General features: G+C 38.5%; 1 protein-coding gene across 2 annotated transcripts in view; it reads right to left on the bottom strand.

Annotated features, from left to right (window-relative positions):
* TMEM164 (transmembrane protein 164) overlaps window positions 1-16,117 on the bottom strand; it is a 33,816-nt gene extending 17,699 nt beyond the window's left edge. The window contains exons 1-3 of one of the 2 annotated variants that reach the window (XM_051630665.1): window positions 16,077-16,117; window positions 14,635-15,227; window positions 1,416-1,465 (exon numbers count right to left, since the gene is read on the bottom strand). In XM_051630665.1, coding sequence (XP_051486625.1) covers window positions 1,416-1,465; window positions 14,635-15,099 — 515 coding nt within the window. In that variant the 5' untranslated portion in view covers window positions 15,100-15,227; window positions 16,077-16,117. Of the gene's footprint in view, window positions 1-1,415; window positions 1,466-14,634; window positions 15,228-15,588; window positions 15,830-16,076 lie in introns of those variants that run through there. The other variant, XM_051630664.1, reaches the window with a different exon arrangement.
* Window positions 16,118-20,547: the final 4,430 nt, after the last annotated feature.

Raw genomic sequence — 20,547 nt, 5'->3', positions numbered from 1 at the left:
GCAAGCTGCTAAAAGTAGTTGGAATTCTGTTGTTCATTTGTCTTGCAGAGCTTAAAATAGTGTATTTGATAAAGAATTTTACTCCTGTCTATAAATATACAGCTTCAAAGAAAAATTTCAGGAATTTGGAAGAATTCCCTTCAATAAAAGAAGAATTACATTTTTCAAAATGCAACAGCAAGCCCTAAGCAAAGAATAAGGTAGGAAAGTAGTATTATAATACTGTATTTTATATAGCTTTCAGCCATCTTTTTCTGAACCACTCTTGCATCACAAGAACTAAAAAATAGTACCAGTATTGTTTCTGTCTAGTTTACATAAAACACAAAAAAAGAGTAAGCTCTCCGCGCCCAATGCCTGTCACAAACTATTAGGAATTTAAAAGTAATTTAAGGGGGTGAGGCATTACAATTTCAAAACAGTTTTTCAAATGTAATTTATATGCTGTCAGGGTGTTAGAAAACAGAAAGGCTCATTCTGAAAAACAACAAATATTGTTGGCTCCTCTCTGCATCCAGCCTTTTGAACATGCATGGTAAATACAGGATTTCCTGGACACACTTTTCAAACTCCCCGAGACAGGGATGCTAACAGGCTGCATTCAGCCTACTCCCTGCCAAATAAGGAACATCAGGAAAAAGCTGCAGGCAGACAGTAGCAGTTAAAAAATAATTAATGAGGCTTGTTCTCAGCATCACTCTTCCAGCCACTGCCTAGATTATGGCAAATGAGAGCTGCATTAACTGTGCCGGTGGCAACCATAGCCATTTCTGACGACCACCCGCCTGGGAAGCCCTGTGACCCTCCCTACAAAATAGACTCATAGAAACATTAAGGTTGGAAAAGACCTTCAAGACCATATGACTAGTTACACCCCTTAGCTGCTTACTGGACTCAACTGCACTGGTCCAAGAGATCACCCTGCATATTAGAAACTCTTGTGGTTCCTAAGATAGTAACAATATGCAGTATTTTAGAACAGACTGCATACTCTGAGAAATGCCCAACTCAGCAAGAATTTGCTCTCACTATTTAAGATATGGCCAAAATTTTAAAATTAGACCCTACTACATGTGTGGCCTGCAATGAAGCCCAGTTACTAATTCAAAAGGCACCAGGCCATGACATAAATTACACAAACCCATACGTTAACCTGTAGAAAAATGCCTGCATTCTGTTACTGAGCTAATTCATGCTGCTAAGCGAGATCAAAACCACCAGTACAAAAGAACCAAACGAATGCGGCTCAACACCCATGATTTAAGCCCCTGACCCTTTTCAAGGTGTCATTTTTCAATCCAACCAAGATGCCTTTCCAACTGGATATATACCTTAATATTTTATCACTAAGCTCTGATTAACTTCTAAAATACAGTATGCAAGTAGACAGAAATATATTAAGGAACAGACATTACCTGAAGAGAATCATTGCAACCCGACACGGAGGACAGGCAAGAAGAAAAATCTGAAATGTTAGAAACAAATTTAAGTTAATGATATAATCTCTTTTGGACTCAAATTTCTTTATCTTTCTTTCCCAGTTCTGTATGTCAGAAATAGTTTCTAACCAGAACTATTTTACGTCAGGTGTAGAAAAGACTAAAAATCTTGAACAAATTAAAAGGTCTCACAGTACCTACATACAAAAGGATTTAAGCAGCATGAGCAGCATCTAGGATTAGCTTCTGCCAGTGCCTGAGAAACAAGTAAAACTGTAGCCTGTTTGATACTGTCATTATAAAAGGTCACTCATAAAGCAGATTACTGTATTAACTATTATTTTACCAGAGTGACTCTCTCAGCCTTCAGTCAAGATCCTTGCTGTGCTAAAAACCAACCACTGACAATGGCAATACCTTCACTTTAGAAGTGCAGGACCCAGCTCTAAAAGCTCTTGATGGCCATGCAAGAAGGCCATCACTAAAAGACTCTTAATACTTCCCAAAATAAGGCTAACCCAGTATCTGCTCTATGCATAAGCTCAGCGGTCATATTTATTAGGTGTGGCAATGAATGTATCTAAAGTATTTTTAAAGTACTGTTAAAATTTCATCAATTATTAGCTAGCTGTTTCACATAATCAAAAGTAACTAAAAACAACTGGAGCAACATCTGTGTTTTTCTTTACAGGCCATACATACTCCTACCATAAATAGAATCCAATTTAAATTTTTATATACTAAAGTATTGTTGATTTGCAACAATGCCCCATCTAAATTTGGAGGATAATCATAATATTTTGCTACTGCTGTCCAAAATCTCTCACAGCAACTTAAAATACTTTGTGTCAGCAAGTGCTAATCTAGATACAAAGAAATTACTACATAAGTGTTCAGTGATAAAAATCCTAGTTTTTTATATTGCCCACAACTGCAAAGAAGATACCTTGGCCTAATATCTGGTAAATATTAGAGAAAAAAAATGGATTGTGCTTTTGACTGCTCTTTTTAAAATAAACTCACAATAGATTATTCCACTGCCAACCTACAAAACAAATCATCACTAAATCAAGTGAGAACATTTGCAAAGTATGTCTGCTTTGTGGACAAGTCATATTAGACAATTCTCAAACATGTTTCTTTAAAGTGCTGCAGGGATGAGAAGAAGCCTCTGATGTATATTCAAATCAATTACTACCAGATTGTGTACTTGCTGCAGCAACAGTAGAACTGTTGAAGCCTGGATCGTACTACTAAGCCATTCTGTATAAGGCCTTGATGTTGTTACCATACGAATAAATGTACAAATTCCAAATATTTTATTTCCACTTCAAATTCTTAACACACAGCCATTTATTTCTCTGATCCACCTACTTGTATGTTTAATTCAAGTCCGTCTCAGTAAGTTTAGAACATGAAAACACACACAAATAGCTTTTCTTAAGTCATACAGAACACTACTAAAGGCACAGCAAGAAAGAGGCAGCAATTAAATTTAACCAAATGTACCCCAAGACATTTTCTTAGTGAATACTGTTAAAAACCAGAGTTTCTCTGAAGTGATGTATTTAAAAAGCAAGTAATCTCAATTCATCAGGGCAGGTGAGACAATAACAGATGCATGATGACAACCCACTAATTCATGCTTCTTTATGCTAAGAAAAACAGTGTATGCCAAAAAAATCCTTCTGAGAGGTCTATGTATCATGTGGCTAACACTTCATGCTTCACTGTTACATCATATTCTTGCAATAAACTTTGTTTACTAATGAAAGTTCCTTGAATTGTGGACTACATTTTACCTTCTTTGGAGACCATAAATACCTTCTACAGGTGTCTCATAACTTTTCCCCCATGCTACTTCCATACATTAGAAAAACTGTTTAAACTTTCCATATTGTACATTAGCAAAAGGAGGTATGATAGTTAGAGTCTCACTAGTTCATCCAGAGTTTTAAATTCAGATTATTTTATTATTTCTTGAAATTCAGAAATCTGACAGAATTTATATGTTACTTTTGAGGCATATCTTCCAATATAGAACGTTTTTCTTTTTCTTAAACAGATTGACATTTTATCTTTATATTGCACAAAATAACCAACCCAGAAATATGTCTAAATCACACCAGTACTTTCTTTTTCTGACACTGCAGAGTGCTCCAACTACCACACAGTAGAGCAAAAACTACAATACACATCTACACTGTCTGAATCTCACCATTGAGGATAAAAAAATCACTAGTATTTTTAAAGGATAGCATTGTTACAAAGACTGAGGTACACATACCAATCTAAAATACTTCACTACCATGGAGATTGGCAGAGAACAAGATTCACAGCTTCTTCTGTCAACTCTACTGCAAGAAACAGCTTCAGGAACAGATGAGGCAAAACTAAATATTTAATATTTGTACCATGCAAGTCCTTCTGTTATGAGGGATCTTTCAGAAAATAAGCCTGACTTCCATTTTGTGTAACAGCAGAGAAATAATAACTAGAATGTTTATGTTAAAATTTTAGAATAATGGAAGAGATCTTAAGATGTTTCAGCTTAAGCACTTTAACAGCAAGCACTTTCTCTCTAAATATGTATATACTTTCTGTGGTAAATAAACTTCAGCTTCTTAAAAGGGATGTTTTACAAGACACCTTGTATCTAATTTCCAGAGAGCTACACCACAGAGTAGATTCAAAGGTTATAAAAAGTGTCATCATTCAGCTCAGAGTAATTAGCAGCCTTAAAATATCTAGTTCACAGACATTCACAGTACACAAGCTCACAAGCTCTAACACAAGTGTCCATATACTTATCCCAGAATCACATTACATTTCACTGTCATACTGGAAATAAAATCCCTTGCCTTGCAGGAGGAAACAGCTATAAACCAAACAATGTCATATTAAATTAGCGGCATGGCTGTGAAGAGTTCTCAGCTTCTATTTTCCTGCTGGAACTCCCAGGGTTTTACGCACTCAGGCTAGCACAAATGTTTGCCTGCCTTCACACACCGTGAGCTCTAGAGTAAACAGTGCAGAACACATTTTAAAGTCCAGTGAAGCAGGCTTCTCCTTGTTCCAGGCAGAAAAGCTGAACTTCTATTTGGAAGGAATACTAAAAAATTACTTCAACGTTCCTCTTTATTCTGTCAGATCTGTTCCCTGTTACATTTTCACATTACAAATTAAAAAAAAAAAGGACTAAAGAATTAAATGGAAATCTAAACCATACAAGAGTAACTATTTCAGGAGGAAAAACTAAGTTATAAAGTATACACTGTCTGATAGATTGAATTCTAGGCACAGTTCTGATAATTCTCTTCCCCTTTAAACTCTCTCTCCCCCAAAAAAAAAGATTTAGAAAAAGGTTACAGAAGTCACTAAGAATGATCATAAAGTGCAGAACTTGGATTGATTTAACACATTAAACTCTTCAAACTGTAAAAGACTACAGGTTAGTAAGAGTGACAGAAAGAGAGGGTAAAAATCATGAAAGGCCTTGAGGAAATGTATAGATAACAAGTCCTAGTTGGGGACATTATTGTGACTCAAGACGTCTGAGTCACCTTTGCCAGCACAGGACCAGAAGACTCTAGAGTTGTTCTCAGGCAATAAATTGCAAAGAAACTCAGAACACCAGTCAATGTTCAAACTGAAGTTCATTTCAACCTTGAGGACCCAGATGAAAGCAAAAGTCAGAAGTTCTGTCAATATACTCCATGATTGCTCTTCATGACCATAAATACCATTGCCCACTCCCATGAGAAATACTTCTGTCATGAATAATTGCATGGCCAGCACTCCTCTGCGTAAGCCCAAATACAAAGGTCACACCACAACATGTGATGGATCAGCAGGGCTGTTATAATTTGGAGACTGTAGTTTACAGGATTGCACTGCTTAACTATTCCTTCAGTGAGAAAAGATCTTAAAGAGAATGAACTCATGGTTGCTCTGAACTAACACAGGACTGTGCTGCAAATCACTCTCTTTTACATTTACTTCTTCCAACCAAGCAACAATAAGAAGAGAAAGCGACAAATTATATTTACAGGTCTGGGACAGACTGAAAGGCAGAAGGAAAGGGAGGGTATTTTTCCCACCTGTAGTAATGAGTTTTTTAAAATTTTCTAAGAAATGAGTGCAACCCTGTCAATTCAGTATGTGATGGAGTTCCTGAGAAATACCTTTCAAGTTCAGTAAACTTTAGAGATCATTATTTTCTTAAATCTGATTGTGTTACTCATTTGTGTCAACGCAGGAGGTAGAAGAGACTGTATGTAAAAGGACTATTTGGAAGACAGTCAGAAGGCAACACGGCATTAGTTTATTCAGAAAATGTCTTTGGTAGACAGCAAGAGGTAGGTACACACAGTGTTACACTGGCTATCCTCAAATCTCTGTTAAGTTCCCTCACTCTTCAATCACTAAATGAAAGTAGAGCCAAACAAGCAAAATGTGACAATTAAAAAGTAGCTTGGTAGTTGGGAAAAAAACCAGATTATTTCTCATAAATTCAGTTTTAGAATCAGAATTTACAAAAAACATTACTCCTTGACATTTTAATAATGTCTCTAATTAAAAGCCAAACTATACGCATGAAAAAAGGCTAAATATCAGCTGAAAAAGGCTAAATATCTGCCAAAATCAGCTGACATTTTGAAGCGAGTTAGGTTTTTGATTGATTATATCTGTTTTCCTAGTGCCAAAATATGACAGAATAGGTACCCAAATTTTCAGAAGAGTGGAGAAAAAACCCAGTTCTGAAACAAACACTCCAAAATCCACAAAAGAAAGCAACGTCATAAAAAAGAGATATTCACTTTAATCTGACTTGTCTTTAATACAATCAAATTACCTAATCTCTATACACTGTATTAATCCAAATAATATTCTCACTTCTTGCATTTCAAGCATGACGTGCTGCAATTATCACAATAATCTGGAGATGTCAGAGGTTTCCATTATTCGATCGTTTTAAGTTCATATGGAAAGGATTTTATTCAAATAACCTCTTTAAGAGTTTGCACATCTAGACCAGCACTGGATATATGCATCAATATGAAGAGGTGGAAAAAAAGAGCACAGACCATCAAACATATCTGGTTTCCTATTTTCTGTTTAACTGTATTGCTAGATTGAAAACTGTAAAAAAGGAAAATGTTTTTGGTGGTGTTGTATAATTATGGGGTTTTTAACCCAGCAGTGCCTTACAGTACAATTGTTATGGATTACTTTTTTGAAGGCGGGGTGGAGAAGTCTGTTGATGCAAAGCATTCTAAACCTCAAACAAAAATTAGACCTAAGAGCTCCCTACAGAAGTATTTTACTGATGCCATTTTTCAGTGAGCACACTGAGAGAGAGAGTGGAGTCAAAATTTGTCAAGAAAGGTTTTTCTTATACCAGTCTTAGTCCTGCTGAGACAGAAACAAGCATAACACAAAGATCAGCATGTTTGATCAGAAACAAACCAAAAAGACAAAAGAAGGCAATTCAAAAGGTAGAAAGAGAAGAAAAGAACAAGTCTAACAATTCCAGATTAAACTTAACACAGGCAGCACTTATAGCATCAATGGGAACACTTACAGATGCATGAGAAGAGATGTTTCTGGCAGGACACAGCTAAGCACACAACAAATAAAACCCTGCATCTCACATATTCTGCACAGATTTCTTTTACCTTTCAAAACAGCAGCTTGCCTATCCCTGAGCTGCCTGTTCGATTTAGTATCTCATTGCAGCAGACTGGAAACAAATCTTTCTTTCCAAACATTCCAGTCATGATCACTTAACCATATCATAAATGGATTGTTCTAATATACTATTTCAAAATTAAAACTTCAAGAGCTTAGATTTTAATTTCTATTTTAAATACTCAGAACAATGTGAAAATATAATGGAAACTGGATTCACCCAAAGTTGGAAGGAGCTTAAAAAAAAAAAAGAACAAAAAAAAAGGAGAAAAAAGAAAAAAAATAAAAAAGAAGAAAAGAAGAAAAAGAAGAGTTGAATATACGTAAAATTTTCGCTTAAAAATCACAGCTGCTTTAGCTCAGCTGTCAGACAGGTTCAGAGGTTAATTAACATGTCCTGTGGAACTGTTAATCTAGAATATGCATAATTCGAAGCAATATTGCTGGCAGAGTACTAAGTAGTACTACAGGAAACGGAACATAAGCTGCCAGGCCCTCCTTCTAACCTTCCAGTCTCCCTGATCTACCTGGGGGTTAAAGAAGTGTAGCAAGTTGAACCATTTCTATCCTGTACAATCTAATGTCTTGTAAATAATCTAGAGTGTCCAAATGAATATGTGTGTCCCCTTTCACAGGCTTAGTTTGTTTACTGAACAAATCTGTACTCACCTGCTTCCCTTTTATGGTCTAAGGTGAAAGATTTCTAGATTTCTCTTGTTTTAGGATTAATTATTAACACAAGAGTCAGGTCCTTCTATGTGTGCAGTAGCATTAGTTATCACATCTTAGGAATTAGTATTTCAGAAAAAAGTGTTACTGAGGTTATTTTTCTTCCTTTTTCTCTAATCACTATCTGCACCAGCCCTTCACTAGTAGCAGGTTACTTCCTTCCCCATTCCAAGCTTACTGCTTTAGCAAACCCTGATGATCAAAAACTTACCTGGGGGTAAAAGAACAAAAAAGGCTGAATAAAATAGAATGCAGAAGTCCTATTTTCAAAGAAAATTTACACTGAATTCAGATTAGCTCGCATTTCTATCTGTCAGTCGCACTGTGGGAGTTGGCATGAGTTCATAATAGGACCCTCATGTGCATATGCATACCATTCATTTTTATTACTTTTTTCCCCCAAGCTTTAAGTTTCATATCAGTTTCCTACAGAAGCAAAACCATCGCAGAGGAGTCCTGGTCTACTCTGCCTGAAGTAACCAATACCTTTTTCTTGTCAAGTTCACAATTCTTCAACTTACAGGATTTTACAAAAGAAATTTGTAATCTTTAAAATCCACAGGACAATAAATACCAAACAGCTTATTATTATAATTTTTGTCAAAGAAACAAAAACATTAACACTATCCACAAAAAACCTAAGGCATAAAACTTCATAATCCGGATAATTTAAGCTGACAATTCAATAAATACCTAAGTATTAAAATATAAATAATTTACTTCACTTGACACTAATTACTTTGCAATCTGAATAAACGTAAAGCCTTACTAGATCTATCTACAGCCCTGAGGAAGTGACGTGGGAAACATGAGTCCCATTACACTCCCCACAGGTTTCAAGTTCATCGTACAGGACTTGTTCTCAGTGAACATCAATGCTTCAAATTGCTACAGTTCACCTGGCTGATCATCATCTGTGACCAGGAGTGTAAACATTTACAGCAGAACAAGGGAGACAACACAGAAGGGTCTTTTAGAACAAATCATTAAATGAAAGTTATGTCAGCTCCTGGAATGTGTAAGGTGCTCAATTTGGTTACTGCTATTTGATTTAGTCCACTACTCCACAAATTCCTAAAGGCTTCAGGTAAGCTATTCCTGAAACATCAGTTTAAGCTGCTAGTAAAGAACCTACATGGAATTCTGTGTAAAACTGCTAAATAGGTTAAAAAATCCATTATAAAAATATATTACAGCCAACACTGATAGATTACAATGCTGGAAAGTACACTGAAACAACAGATCCATTCTCAAAAAAAATAAAACACAAAAACAAAACCAACACAACACCCACTAAAGAGAAAAGAAAAACAAAACTAAAAAAGAGCTGTCTCCCCATAACATGTTCCTCAAATTATTTATGTTACATTTTGATGTATATTTGCTTTAAATCTATTATGATCTCATCAAAACCAACCAATAGCTAATTACCTATTTATTTCTCTAATAGCCTTTAGATAAATACTCCTTAGTGTACATACTTAAGAGAAAGTTAACCTTTTTCATCTAGAACTTACAATCCTGCAACTCTTACTCCTTTTTAGAAAATAAGATTCCTTGTCAGTTCTCCACTTTTTATATTCTTTACTCCTAAGAACATACAGAATAAAGGAAAGAATTACCAAAGTATGCATTCTATCCTGAAGCACAGTAGGTATTTCCAAATTCTAGCAACTTCAAAACACAGGTTTAGCTTAGACCTTTAAACTCCAACTCCTCATCTAGAACATTCATTGGTAGCAGGACATATTACTGTGATCCCTATCACCTTAACTGAAGCATGCACATGCTCAGCTTGAGAAAAAGCAGGCACTGGCCAACCCTCCTCTAAATTTAAGGGGCGGAACACTAATCTCTTCAAGGAAAACTGTGGTTCACACCCTTAAGACACATTTGCTTTTCTTTTTTTTATACTAAATTAAAAATTGCTGTTATTTCTGAATAAGAATCCTTGCATTGCCTCACACTAATATTTCTCAATTTCTCATCTAGATGTGTTTATTTTTAGTAAATTCAAGCAGTTATGAAATGACAGCGTTAAAATTGTCCCAGAAAAGCTTTTTGTCAATTCAATAAATAATTATGACATTAATTATAGTATCAGTTAAAGCCTCTAAACTTAAATTGACAGTGTTTTTTAAACACAACAAAATAATTGCTTAAAAATGAATTATAATAATTAAGAAAAAAATTGCTGGGTTTTGGAACCAAAGGCAGCTTAAACTATGTAAGACAGTCATGGTTTTTTTGAAAGGCAAACTAATAGCTCTGGAGCATCCCAGGCCCAGTGTAAAGAACTGATGACCTCTCAAGAGCTTTCACTTTGTATTTACGCCCCTTGAGCTGCTATCATCTTCCTAGCCATAAAACGCACTCTTCTGCAAGAAATAAGGCTTGGTACCAAGAAATACTGGTGCTTTCAGTGCTTTAATGGCCCTTTTGACATTATGACGAATTTCCTCCTTAGCACTCAGTTTTAAGAGGAAGTATCACAAGTTATTTTGCAGTTGAAAAAAGAAAGACTTGTATTATGCAGATCTAAAAATCAAGCGGCATACTTGATAATCAAATATGTTTCTGAGCTGTGATTACACACATCTTCCATTTAAGTGATTAATTTTATGTCCACCAGATAGCATTTAGGAGTACCGAAAGGACTGTTGACCTTCCCACAACAGTCTCACACACCTTCTAAATGTACCAATTTGGGAATAAATCGTACTATATTCCAAATATATAGCCTTGCTTTTCTCAAATATTTTTGTACAATCCTTAACGTATCAAATTCTATTAAATTGCAGTTTTATCATATCTCCTAAATCTGAGTCTTCTGAAGTGCTTTAAAAATCACAAGATATGCAGGAAGTAAGGTTTTGGAATGTAGGAGATAGACACAAAAATTATGTAGATAAGAGAAAGATGCACACAGAAGCGTAAATTTAAATACTTACATTTTTTAAAATGTATATATATTTATAGGAAATTTTGCCTTCACTGCTGTACATGTTGCCCAACAAAATACATTAAACAGTGAACAAGATTATTGAAAAACATCTTAGGTTTAGAATACTGCTACCTGTTAAAAACAGAATAACTCATTAAACTTCTACTTTACTTATGTAACCCAATATCATTATCTTCTGTCATTCCTATAAAATTTTACTGAATTTCTGTAATCAAAGGTTCTTCATACTCACTCCTAAATGACGAAGATGAATGTCCCTTTAACTCAAGGTTTGGAAGAGACAGAATATAGAAAACCATACACAATTTAACTGGAATTTAACTGAAAAGTTTAAAAATGTATACTTTAAAGAGTATGGAAGAGAAAAACAAATTGGTTTCAATACAATTGCTTTTGACATTGCAAGGCATGATTTTTTCCTTTCACATCACTAAAGCAATGCTGCAAGTATTTTCATGCTCTTACACAGGGAGACAACATTTACACATTAGCTTCTCAACAACCATGCTCTGGATACTGTTCAAAGTCTCCTTCACAAAACTTTTAAAGAAATCAGGAGTAGTGTTGTAATTGGCTACTGAGTGAATCCTCCCTCTTACACTGCTGAATCAGAAACTTTAGATGATTTCCTTTACATTTACAATACCATCAATGTGGGTGCTAAAATACTTAAAAGGATTAATGTCTTGAAAATATAATGCTTGGTCCCCTAAATTGAATGTTGAATTTTTTTCCTGCTGTGCAAGCAAGAATAGGTTTGCAACACTCTCATAGACTTCATGTTCCCCTTTTAGGATACCGTTTACACCACACTTAGAGCAGTATTATTGGTCCAATCATATCCTCAGTCCTAAAAAGATGTGGTTTGTTTTGTTGGTTTTTTTTTAATAGAAGTTTTCAAGTAATTTTCAATAAGCTCACTCTTTATGTGAAGAAAGAGCTTAGCATTAATTTCTTCATAGATTTCCCCCTCCACTGCACCACACACTAAGTTAATATTGTACTGCACATAAAAACACCCCTATCCCCACTGGATATTTGTCAAAGAAACTACAAACGTTTCCACTGTACCTTTGGTTTAAAATATACTTTTTTTTTTTTTTTTTAATTAAAATTGAAATACTTATCTCTCAATGACGCTGCACTTTCATCACTGGGGAAGAAAGAATATTGCCCTTCTTCCTCCAGAAGTTATGCAAGAAGCCAAAACCAAGTCTGGCTGAAAATGAGTAGCACTGGTTCTAGATTATTCAACTCCATGGCAGGATGGCAACAAATTCTCTGAATCTCATCAACCACAAAAACTGTTTAGGCAGTTAAATAGCTCATTTGATCGACACTTCATCCCTGCAATGATACATCTAAACTAGTTCTTCCCACTCATTAAAAATATTTTATTTTAACATGGGTTGGCATGACAGGCAGAAATTAGACACCTCATCAAAACAGACTCATTTGTAGAACTCAGTATCCTTTATATTACCCAGCTTTGTCTGCCCAAGTGCACCATGGATGTAATTCCCCTTTTATTTTGCGATTTCATTTCAGTCTTAGGTCATTTAAAAGCAGGACTTTTGCTTTTATGCAAAGAAAATCTGCAGGATAATTTCCAGTTCCAAATATTTTTTGGCTCAGAGCCCAGAGCCTTTATTGTTCTGAGGTGAAACAGTCTCAGCTGAAGAAAAAGAAAACAGAAATTGAGTAGAAGAAACCTTTACCAACAGCTACTGTTGGCTTCCCTTTGAAGCGATCTTGATTGTTGTAGCATGTTTCATCTCTTCACCTCCTACTTTGTGCATCCTAATGTTCAGGCACAACACTAGTACTATGTACAAACTACTGTAAGAACAGAAGTGATGGATATATTATATTTTCATATAATTCATCTTGCTGACCTCTTGGCCTCAGAAAATTAAGGGCAGAAAAACAACGCTTGAAAGATTTAACAACTAAATAAGACTTTGCTGATGGAGGTAATGAACTATCTTTGTATCTAACCTGTTTTCTATGCTGAAATCTTTTGGTTTTGCAGCTATTTTCATTTTCTACATTAAGCCCAGGCCTATTTCTAATACCTCTTTGAGGATTAAGAGGCATGAATTCTGAATTTTGCTGACATATTCATCTTCTCAATTTCACAAGTTCTGGAACACCATTTCTAATGAGTTGTTAGCATAAGATTATTTAAAAAAAAAAAAAAAAATGCTTCACAACTGGTCTGAAAGAGATTAAGAACTGCCCATGCCTGACAACAGAATTTGAATCCCTGTCTTCCTGGAGAAGAGCATTAATGAATGAGATAAACAATACCAGCTCCTTCGTTTATGTATAAACACTTACTTTTGCTGAATACTTACTATAACATCATATTATGATACCATATCAAGACAAGTACATTTTCAAATCATAATGGTAACCTATCCTCACCTTCTTCTCAGACAATAATAGGAAAATATTCCAGTAAACATTAAGTATTGCCAAGAAATGGTGTGTGGCTATATTATTTTATTTTAATTATTTATTTTTCTAATTCTTTCATACCTTCCTCTTTCCCCTTCATTACCAATACTGACTAATTGATTGCACATCAATTGTTACAACTTCACAGGAAGTAAGTGTCCTCTGGTATAAAATACTGAGCTAACATTGCATCACTGCTCAGAAATTTACATAACCTCCTAATTAAGTTGAGGAACTGTAAGTTAATTGCTGTAAAGTTCTTGAATATTGCTGCGAGCGCTTGCTTTCCCCCCTCTTGAAATAATACCCACTTCTCTCAAACCTCTGGTACAACCAGAAAAGATGTCTCCAATCCTGTTCAGAAACACTCTCCAGGAGTGAAACTAACAATAGGCTCAATCTGATACAGCCCAGATGACTCTGTATCGTGCAAAGGGAGATTAACAGATTTTCATCTGTTACTGATCTCAGACAGATGTCATCACAGCAACTTTCATCAAAGCCTTCTCAACATTCTTCTATTAATTTTTGAGGTCGTATTTTGCAACTTATCCAGTGTTGAGGGCATAATATTAACAAAATTAAACAAAATAATAATAATTGTTGACATCTCACACACTACCAACGCCAGTGAAAGTGATAGGGAAGTAAACACACAGGACTATTGACAAACGTAGCTTGTAAGCTTTAGATATCACAGTTCTGTAACTGGTAATTAATGTTTTCATTATTTTGGAAGCTACATAAATTATATGTTATCATGCACTAACAACCAAGCCATAAGTCATTAAAGAACACAGTTTATCCATAGGTATTACACCAGATCAGCTTGTCCAACCCATGTACAAGACATGGATAACACTTGCTTCCTTACTCTTCAGCTCCTAAAACTACAAAGGTAAACCAACGTTGTCTGCACAAAACAAAGAGCAATTTGTTCTTCAACACCTTCACAAAATACATTCACACCCCTAAAAGTCACTTGCTTGGAAAAGCTGCATGTAAATTACATAGCTGCTTCAGCAATAATCTTGTTTTTCAATAAATTTTGTGCAAATTTTACCACTGCTGTCAGGAGAAACCACATTTCCTATTCCTGAAATAAGGATAAGGTGAAAGCAAGTGGTGAGACTGCCTTCATTTTTTGCACTTTCAACCAGAGATTTGGACATTACTCAAAACTACAATTTCACCTATTTGAATCGGTTTTTTCACACAACTCAATTCAGTTGATAAAAACGTTCATAACAATTCTTGGCATTTGTACTTTTGCAACACACTTTTGGTCCACAAACCGACTATGGGAAAAATACTGCTTTACAAGCATAAAACTAAAGCAAACTTCCTTACCTGCATCATAGTGACCACGTGACAGGGATTCAGGAGGTAAATAACAGTTCTGGTGGCAAACTTGAATCCCAATTCTAGCCCAAAGATGAGACAAAGTAGCACCAGCAGCAGGTTTTTGCCCAAGCTCTCCTGCTTAGTCTGGGGCTGCTGCAGCAGATGGCCCTCCGGCTCCCTGAAATGCAGCTGCCTGAGCTTCCACAGGGACAGAAGGATCTCTACGATGCCCACGCTGAGGAAGACCAAACTCTCCAGAAGGCGCTGCTGCCCAGAGAGAAAGGCCGCACATTCCGGCCCTCCGTTGCCAGCAAAGCTGGGGTCCACACCCCCATACATCCAGTCCAGGAGGTTATGGAGACTGTAACGAGACATGGTGGGACGGTGCCTTTTAGCCTCCCCGCCACTGTCCAGGAACAGGTAGAAGCAAGACGGAATCAAGGCCAAAATGCTGTCGGACTGACGAAACATGAAACGCCAGGACGGCCCCTCTGTAGTCCCCTTCCTTCCTAAGCTTCAGAAGCAAGCAGCCCAGCTGGGGGCGAGGCTCATTTTTGGCTTTTCCTTTGGATGCCAGGACGAGACCCTCAAGCAGCAGCCTACGAGAAGGGAGGAGCCACAGATGAATGGAGCCTGTGAGCAGTGGCGAAAGCACCTTGCCTCAGGACCCCTCCCGTTCCTCGCCTGGCACTGTCCATCCGCTCCCGCCGACACTTCTCTCCCCGCTTCCTAACCGTGGCGCGGCTGCCCCTCTCCGCCGAGCAGCGCCGCGACCTGCCCCCGCTCCGCCGCCGCCTCTCCCCCATCCCGCCGCCCCGCCCGCAGCCGGCCCTTCCCGCTCCGCCTGCGCCCCTCACAGCCCAACGGCCGCGCCTCGCGCCCCAACGGCCGCGCCTCGCGCCCCAACGGCGGCGGCTCGCGCGCCCTCTCCTTCCCGCCGCCCGGCGATGGCCCCGGTACCTCCGTCGGCGGGGGCGGCGGCCGCTCCGTTAGAGAGCGCGGCGCGGCCGGGCGGCGGCAGGCCCAGCGCCCCGAGCCATGGGGCCGGCCTCGGCCAGGGAGGGGAAGGAGGAAGCGGCGCTCCCTTCAGCGGAGGCGCGGGCACAGCCAACAGGACGGCCCCGAACGGGCGGACCGCTCCCCGCTGCCGCCGCGCCCCGCGGCTCTCCCGGACCCTTCCCAGTGCCGTAGCATCACCCCACCGACGTGCCTGCCTCACATCGAAAAATGGACGAGCCCCCCGGATTGGCTGCGGCCGCTCGCCCGCCCGCTCCTCCCTCCGCCCCGGCTGCTCCCGCCTCCCGTCGCTGCCTCCGTTCCCCGCCGCCTCCTTTCGCCGCCGCGGCTGCCGCTCGCTCGGCGGGCTGCGCTCGCCTCTCCCCCGCGCTCCTCGGCTTCCCCCCTGCCCGGAGCCTCTGCCTTCGCTCGGCTGCTCCCCTTCCTCCTACCCCTGGCAGCCGCCCGCCGTTCGTCCCGGCCTGCTTTCCCGGCCCCCCTCCGTGCCACCAGCAGAGAGGAAGTAAAGAGGCAGAAACAGCTCAGTGGCCGTGCTGTTTGCCGGCCTGATCCAGCAAGCGGCCTGCCCTCGATCAGCCAGCTCCGGACGTGCCCTGGCAGCAGGCATGAGGCAGCCTCCACATGGCACTGGCCTGCGCCTCCACGGCCAGACCCGAGAGGAGCTTCAATGCAGCCCAGGCCGCACAGCGGGCCGGAGCCTGCAGCGAGCGCTCCCCTCTCTCACAGCTGTCCCCCTGTGCCAGACATGCAGAGCAGACGCCCTTTCTGTGCTGGTGTGAGTCACTTGCAGAGCTCCAAAACTGAGCCCCTGCAGAGGAGGCCAGGCCTGGCTCCCAGAGGCAACTGGTGCATGGCTTTGTGACGAAGTTCTACTGCAAGTATGTGATGGTTTCTATCAGAAAGACAAAGGCAGGTAGAGACCTAGGTAGATCTAGGCAGTGGGTTAACACGATGTTGTCATACTACACGCTTTATTTCACATACCCTGCCAATAGCACATCACCCTCCCTGAGGATTATGGGGCTACCCTTCTCTGCAAGACAGCACTACCAGCCAAACTGGCAAGCCTGCTTAGTTGAAAATAAAAGCTCAGTTCCACAAATAAGTTTGAAAAGCCTAGGGAGATATCTCTACTGGCTGAGTCAAAGTGATTTCTATATAGACAGAGAGGCAGCAACACCTGGTCTGTAAAGCTGGACAGAGTATGCACATACTATTCAGCTGTGAAATAAATTACTCCTTTTTAGGGAAAGAAGGAGGACCCACCAACTAGGCTTTTCCAAGATCTTCAAGGGCTTCTTTCCACAGTTAGATCCATAAAGCCATACCACTGAGATAAGTTCTAATCTGACTGAAGGAAAAAAACCCAACATTTCTCCCCAGGACTATGTTGATACCTTAGGTTGGAGAACTAACCATTGGACATATGGAGGAGCATCTTGTCTAGAAAATCAAATCTATCAATCATGGGTGGCACCTGGATTGACTCAAGCAATATTACAGATCACTGCCTTAAATAATTCAGAGTAATTCTGTGTACTGTATGGGCCAGATATAATGAAAGTTGCAATTACATGTTTTATAGGTATGAGCACACCCCTGTCATTAATACATAATTATTTAAACTTGCCCAACTTTAAGGTGAACCTAGGCAACAGTCAACATCCCAATACAGGGAAAGTCTCAACACCAGCAACATGGTCAAACCAGCATGCTATGTGATTCCAGCTTCTTAAAGTAACTCCCACTTGTATATACATGGTTAATGCTACTGCACCAGCCGTAAATCTGAAGAACAGTGATTTAATCCATAATACAACAACAAAGGTTTCCTGTTACTCTGCTGATATCTCTCTTCCAAAAGGATGGTTTCTATTTTGTAGACTCCACACCTATAATTATATACCTAAAAATGCAGCCAGAGGTCTGTGCATACTTGTAAGAATCAAAGTTACCCTACTAAAAAGAAAACTCTCAACCATGACACAAAAAGAAGTAGGAGGAACCTGTCTCAGGCCCTCAGCAAATCGTGACTCCAATGCAAACCTGCTGAGCAAAGCAGAAGCAGTAGCATTAAGCACACCCTTACTGGAAGCCCCTGCACTAGTGCTAGGTGCCAACCTCCAACTGACAGAGTGGCCTGTGAGCTAGAAAAAATTCTGGATGCCACCTCCACTTTGATTCCTTTACTGCAACATGTGAACAAGGAAGCAATCTTAGAAAACACGGCAGCTGTAGGTTACTTGTTGCTGAGGGCCAACCACGGTGTGAAGATTTTGAAGGACATTGCTGTTTCAGTCTCACAGATAACAACAAACCAATAGAAGCTCAGCTGAAAAACTTAGAGTACAAAATCTAAGACACGAACTTAAAGGAATGGTGGAACTGGTTGTCACATTTATTTGCTCCTATTACTGAAACAATTAATCAGTTTGGCATTAACAATATTGGGAGTTTTCCTTGTTTTAGGGATCACATTCTGCTGTTTTGCTTGAGTATACTCAACGTGTCTTGCCCAGATTGGTGGGTAAAAATACTGTTCTGCTCCCATCTAAAGTGTGCACAAAACATTCCCATTCAGAAATAGGTTTCTTTTCCAGTTTTTGAATATAACTTATAAAAGATCATGTTCAGAATAACTATTGATGGTTCATTCTCAAGTTTTAGCAAAAAAAAAAATCAGCACTGTCCCTCCTAGGGCACAAGAAGATGCCTCCCAGCAAATCAGTGAAGTCATGTCTTCTTGCAGGCTGACAGCAGCAAGTGAAATAATGAAGATCTATATTCTATTGTCATCAATCCCTAGAATAAATATCCTCCCTCCCCAAAAGAAAAAAAGAAAAAAAAAGCTTATAGATATTATACATTTTCCCATTGAATTATCTACAGTTCACATTGTGAAAATGACATTTGCAACCAGAAGTGCCTACAGGACAACCACCTGGAAAAATTCAATCCCACAAGCCCCTCAATACCCGGTGGCTGGTTTTGTAGCTATTTTGTTATTTTTTTGGGTTTTTTTCTTGCTACAAATCTATGTCTATGGAGATTCTTCCATCAGTTATTCTGACTTCGTTCTGTTTAGTCAGTTGCTCACATGTATTTTTTATTAATTTAAAGGAACACTTGTGGTAGTGTAATTGCTAATTTCCTCTCAAGGAATTTTCTTCAGAGAAAGATGAAAGGCTGTTGCATATATCCTATCTCTCCCTGTCAGCTAATTTAGCTAGAACATATTCTAGACAATACAAAAAAAAATAGTAAATGTCAACTTGAAACATTCAAAACTGAAGCTTAAAAAGCTTATCACATGTTCATGTTTTTTAATGTGATGGACTGGCAAGAATTATACAAAGCACCAACAGAAACTTGTTAGATGACAACTTTGTGAACCAGGTTTTCATTATATCCCACTTCTGTCATGTTTGCAATATGTCACTTCTCTTTTCCATTACATAAAAGCTGCAATATTAATAGACACCAAAACAGCTGGATGTAAAACAGGGAAGTATAAATAAATAATTGGTGTGTGAGGTTTGGCTTGGGAGAAAGAATATCACAGTTAACAGTTGATCTGCATAATAATTGATCCATGTTGAAGTGAAAAGGTCAAACAATATTGTCAGTAACTGTGATACAGGTTGAGGAGGCATCTGAGAAATGGTAATACATTTCCGTGTAGATTCTTATGATAAATAAGTAAGGGCATTCTCTGAAGTTGTTTGGAGCTTGGGGAAAATATATCTGTTTAAGTGTGAAACAAAAGGATTTGCTGTAAAACATATAAAATGTGTTCTTGAGAAAATTAAAGTTTGCATCCCGATGTTATTTATGTGTTCTTCTTAACCTTGCAGTATCTTGAGAACTAACAGAAAGATTACTGCTCTTTTCACACATCAGTAACTAAACATTTTATGCCTTGAAGTCTTGAAGTGCTCAATGACATTCACTCCCTTTTGTTTTTGTGTCCTCTATTTTTTAGCCCTTTTTCAGTTTTCAAAGCATTTGGTTTATTTCATGCCCATGCTAGCACCGTAATATTGCTAGGCATAATAAAAGGCATTTCACGAAGAACCACCCAAACTCTTGGAAGCTCTGCCTTAACAGCACTTTTCTCACTGTTGTCTTCAAGTAAAAACATTCCATTAATATGAAAAATATGCACACTTAAAGATACTTATATCTACAACAATTCAATAAATTTCCTTACAACACTTGGCTGGTCTTTCAGTGAACCGGATTCAGATGTAAGGTGATCTCTGAAATATCTCTAGGTAGACTACAAGATACTTTTCATGCTGTTGTCTCAGACAAATAAGTGAAGTCAAGGAATTAATTTTAGTTAAGACTGAATTCAGTCTTAAAAACTGAAATCTCCCTTCTGATTATGAGACACTGTCACTACTTATGAATCTCAGCCTGAGAGATTTGAACACTCGTGGCTTCCCTAAACTTCTGTGTAGAATTTGCCTTTATTACTAATATCACAATGATGTTTGGTATTCCAGATCAGGGAACTGCTACATTTAACATAATGTAAAACAAAGGTAATTCCAGTCTCAGAAACAAAACAAAAGGGAGGAAGGAGAACCATTGCATAATTAACCTGTGGTTAATTAAGTTGTACACAATTTGTACTATTCCATTCGATCACATTTGTGATCAGGTCTATTATGTCATGTTGTTGTATTATAACTGTGTATTTTTATGTCTGATGATATTTAGGGAAGGATACTTAAATACCTGAACTTTTATAATGATGTGTCAGGCAATGGACATTTTTTGCAAAGATCTCTGAGGCATATGTGGGTTCTTTTAGATCCTCCTATCATTTGTTGGCATACACAGATCTCAGTTACACATTTTAACATTTCTGTTGAATATAATCCATGAAAACAGAGG

This window comes from Apus apus, chromosome 12, assembly GCF_020740795.1.
Source record: "Apus apus isolate bApuApu2 chromosome 12, bApuApu2.pri.cur, whole genome shotgun sequence".
Taxonomy (NCBI): Eukaryota; Metazoa; Chordata; class Aves; order Apodiformes; family Apodidae; genus Apus; species Apus apus.
Note: the sequence above shows the minus strand (reverse complement) of the source record. Positions and strands in the feature narration are given on the sequence as shown.